We start from the raw sequence: 4,258 nt of genomic DNA, 5'->3' as shown, positions 1-4,258 counted from the left end.
TTCATTAAAATTAGTAAAATTTTTAAAAAAGAAAATAAATAACTAATCATTCAATTAAAAAAGCTTGAGAGGAAAATTTTTTAACTTACATTTGCTTTCTTGAAAGGGAGATGAAGCACAAATTGGGAGGAAAGTATGCAGAAGCTTAAATGTTCACATTAAGAAGGAAAGTCAGGCTTACTTGGCTAATAGAGTCTGAGGGAACCCCCAAAACTGCAGACTTTTGTCACCCTGGTAAACTGAAACAAAAATCACCTCTGTGGTTCAACTTACAGCCAAACAACTAACAGGCCAACATAATAAACAACATCACCAAGGAGGCACTCAGAATAATCAACAATGAGATTAAATAAGATCAAAAGGACAGGATTCACTCAGAGATAAAGCTCAGAAGCAGGAAATGGTAGGATTGTATTAGTGGAAACAGGAATCACAAGGTGGAAATGAGAAGAGTGTGGTCATATTGTGATTATTCTAATGAATGTCATAAATAGGACTTGTAAATGGTGAACGAAAAAGCAATTGATCTTTAACTTTTACCCAAATTTTGATTAAATATGTAATAAAACTTCTAATTATCTTCCTTAAAAAGAATATAAAAAGAAGAAAAGCTGCAATTTAATGAGTTAAACGGCAAACTGATGAAAGTTATAATAAGTATATGAGATAGAAATGAAATTAAATGAAACTAGAACAAATCCTAAAGTTAATGCTTTAATAAAATGACAGAATTAAAAATATTTTATTAAATAGATAATAGTAATAGCCAATTTATCTGTCCGTGCTCTAACTTGAATATTGAGCAACTCTGGTGGTATAATTTTCAAGGTTTTAGGCTCCTAACTGAAAGACTTATGGTTCAAAACCTTCAGTACTTTCTTAAGAGAAAGGCTTGTCAATGGTCTTCCACCAAGATGGTATCCTTGGGAATCCCAGAGGGCAGTTCTTCTCTATTATACGGAGTCACTATGAGGATGAATTAACTCCATGGCAACAGCATTTGGATTGCTGTGATACCACATATCACAACTATCTGGTAAGAAACTTTGAAGATACTCAGTTTGTACCTTCCAGCCTCTCAACATTTGAAAACCTAATTGAGGGTCACAATAGGTCAGTTCTGGCCCAATGGTACACAACAACAACAAAAGCTTCATAATGGCTTGAAGTGTAATCTTCAAAGATAAACTTCATTACTGTGCAATACAACTTGTTACCCAGTGGACCACAAAGTGTGTTTTTCTTTTTTTACGTTATCCAGCATCTCTGTTCTTCCAGGAAAAAAACCCCCAAAACCTATTTGCCAAGTTCCTAGAAAAACCTTTAGGATATTAGTGAAATTGCCTTGTAACTATGTTGTTGTTAAGTGCCATTGAGTCATAGACAACTCATAGCGACCCTGAACACTTGTATAACTTCCATCATTTCTCAAAGTTCATAGAATTTCCAGAGGCAAGCTATTTTGGAAGTGGATGCCACTCCTGCTTCCAAACTTGTTTTAATAGGGGAGCTCCACCAAACATGGGTAGCCATCCTGATAAATTTTTTTTAATATTGGGGCTTTTCTACCTATGACTATACATTTTCCTCTGTTATTTAGGCCCCACTGAATATTTTTTTAAAAAGCATGTAATATTCTCTGTAGAAATTTAAATAGTAGCACTACTGAGAGACAGACAGTACACATCCCTGATGCCACCCTTTCCTGATTTTGAACAATGTTTTCCTACTCTGTTCTAAGGACTGCTTCCTGGTTCAAGTGTAGGTTTCACATAAGCACAATCAAGTGTTCTGGTATTCTCTTTCTTCTCAAGGTTAATTGCAATTGATTATAATCAACACAGTCAAACACCTTTGCATAGTCAAACACAATAGATATCCCTCTGGGACTCTTTGTTTTCTGCCAAGATCCATCTGACATTGGTGATAATGTCTCTAGTGCCACAGCTTCTTTTAGGTCTAGCTTCTATTTCTGGTAGTTCTGTGTCAATGTACTGTTCCGTTGCTTATGGATAATTGTCGGAAGGATTTTGCTTGTGAGTGATATTGTTAGATAATTTCCACACTCTGTTGAGTCACCTTTTCTTGGGATAAATATGGATCTCTTCCAGGCAGTTAGCCAGGTAGTTGTTCTCCAGATTTCTTAGCACAATGTGGTGTGCAAGTCCGGAGCAGCATCTGTTGAAATATGTCAATGGGTATTCCATCAATTTCTGGGGATTTATTTTTTGCCAAGCCCTTGAGAGCCACCAGAACTTCCTCCTTCATCACCATTGACTTTTGTAAAGAGGAATGTGGCATCATGATTGGAGGAAGACTCATCAACAATATATATTATGCAGATGACACAATGTTACTTGCTGAAACTGAGTACGGCATGAAGTTTTCACAGAAGGTCAAGGAATGCAGTCTTCAATATTGATTGAAGCTCAACATTCAGAAGACAAAGATTCTGACCCTGGGTAGTACCATGATATATGGAGAAGAGAATGAGGTTGTTAACAGTTACAGCTTGCTTGGCACAAGCAGTCAGGAAATAAAAAGACAAATTGCATTAAGTAATTCTACTATCAGGGCCTCTCCAGATGTACTGAGAAACAATAATATCAGTCTAGAGACTTAAGATGTGCCTGATTCAGTCCATGGTCATCTCAATCATTTGCTATGCATCAGAAAGCTGGACAATGGGTAAGAATTACAGACGAAGAATTGGTTGATGTCTTTGAGTTGTGGTTTTGGAGAAGAGCCTTGAACATACCATGTACCATCAAGAAAACAAATAGGTCTGTCTTGGAGAGGGTAGAACAAAATTTCTCCTTGGAGGCTAAGATTTTGAACCTCTGTCTCACATACTTCTGGCATGCAGCCAGAAGGGACTGATCCTTGGAAAAGGACATGGTTCTGGGAAGCGTTGAGGGACAAGGCAGGAGAGGAAGACCCCAGATGAGATGGATTGATACACCTACTAGGGCAATGAGAGTAGGTGTGTCAGAGCCAGTGAGATTGGCTCAGGACAGGGCAGGATTCATAACTTTTGTACATATGGCTGCTTTAAGTCACAGGTGACTAGATGGCACATAACAACAACAAGAACAGTAGCACTAGATCATTAGACACACAAATATCATGAAACATTTACCATCTTCAATAAATATATGATGAAATTTTTGCAACAGTATTTCTTTCAACAATTTGGAAATTTTTATATACTAATCACCTTTAAATACAAAGACAGTATCGCTGGTATAAGCTTCATATGTGGCATCCAACTTTGATGGAAGAGAGGGCCAATGCGAGGAAATAGAATAAAACATAGGTTCAGGGAATCTGGGGTCTGTTCGCCAAAAATATCTGTAATACATAAAAATGAATGAAGATGTCATTCTCCATTAGACATTTAAAAGGATGGGGAGATGAGCCTATTTTTCTGCTTATCACTTTTCTATAGATGGTGTTGTGTTCTAGGACTCTTGGATCTCTAGCAGGAACTGGGTTGTTTTTTTTTTTTTTTATGCAAGAACACAAGGGTTTTATTACAAGCTCTCAAGCAGGGACTCTTCACACACCCCAACGCAGCAGCAGCGTGGCAGAGCCAGGAACTGTTTTAACAATGTAATTATTTAACTTGGTTCATGACCTAAAGCCTGTACTAATATTTATATGATACAATCACTCATACATTACAAAAATTTAAAAAGAGCATTAAAAAAAGTTTTTACATTTGTATGTGAATTAAACATCATTGGAAAATACAAAGGAAATTAGTAGCTGTGATTGCTTATTTAATATATGGTTAAAATATATCCAAGATGGAAAGAGACTTGCTTTTAACTTTATTTTTTGCTTCTACTTTTTCCTAAGCATGTATCCATACTGAACTTATTTATATAGTTACATTTAGTAGCTATGGTGGAGATCATGGTATATTTATGAGCTATCAATGCTTTTTCTAAGGAATATATAAACAATGATGCACAAAATGACAATTATTAGTTAATTCAAATAATCTATTGCATGTATTAGGTCTATTCCAGTTTATAAAATATGTAAGTGAACCAAACAGATGAAAATTTCCCATTTTTATGGACTTGATATTGTGTTGATCAAAACTCATATTTGGTAAGTTAGTTAAAAAATTATCTAAACAATGTGAGAATGCTAAAAATGCAAAGAGAGCTAGATCTGAATGATGTAAAAGCTTAGAGGAAATATTTTTGTTGTTGTTTTCACTACCTAAGCATTTTGACAGTCAAAAACA

The 4,258-nt window shown here is 35.7% G+C and overlaps 1 protein-coding gene across 1 annotated transcript in view; it reads right to left on the bottom strand.

Annotated features, from left to right (window-relative positions):
* LOC102861316 (stromelysin-2-like) overlaps positions 1–4,258 on the bottom strand; it is a 22,719-nt gene that overhangs the window by 11,271 nt on the left and 7,190 nt on the right. Inside the window, exon 7 of the mRNA XM_006887351.1 lies at positions 3,218–3,351. Within this exon, the coding sequence (XP_006887413.1) occupies positions 3,218–3,351 (134 nt within the window). The remainder of the gene's footprint in view (positions 1–3,217; positions 3,352–4,258) is intronic.

This window comes from Elephantulus edwardii, unplaced genomic scaffold (assembly GCF_000299155.1).
Source record: "Elephantulus edwardii isolate Elephantulus edwardi_28Jun2011 unplaced genomic scaffold, EleEdw1.0 scaffold00056, whole genome shotgun sequence".
Taxonomy (NCBI): Eukaryota; Metazoa; Chordata; class Mammalia; order Macroscelidea; family Macroscelididae; genus Elephantulus; species Elephantulus edwardii.
The sequence above is the reverse complement of the archived record's forward strand: the minus strand, read 5'-3'. Positions and strand labels throughout refer to the sequence as shown.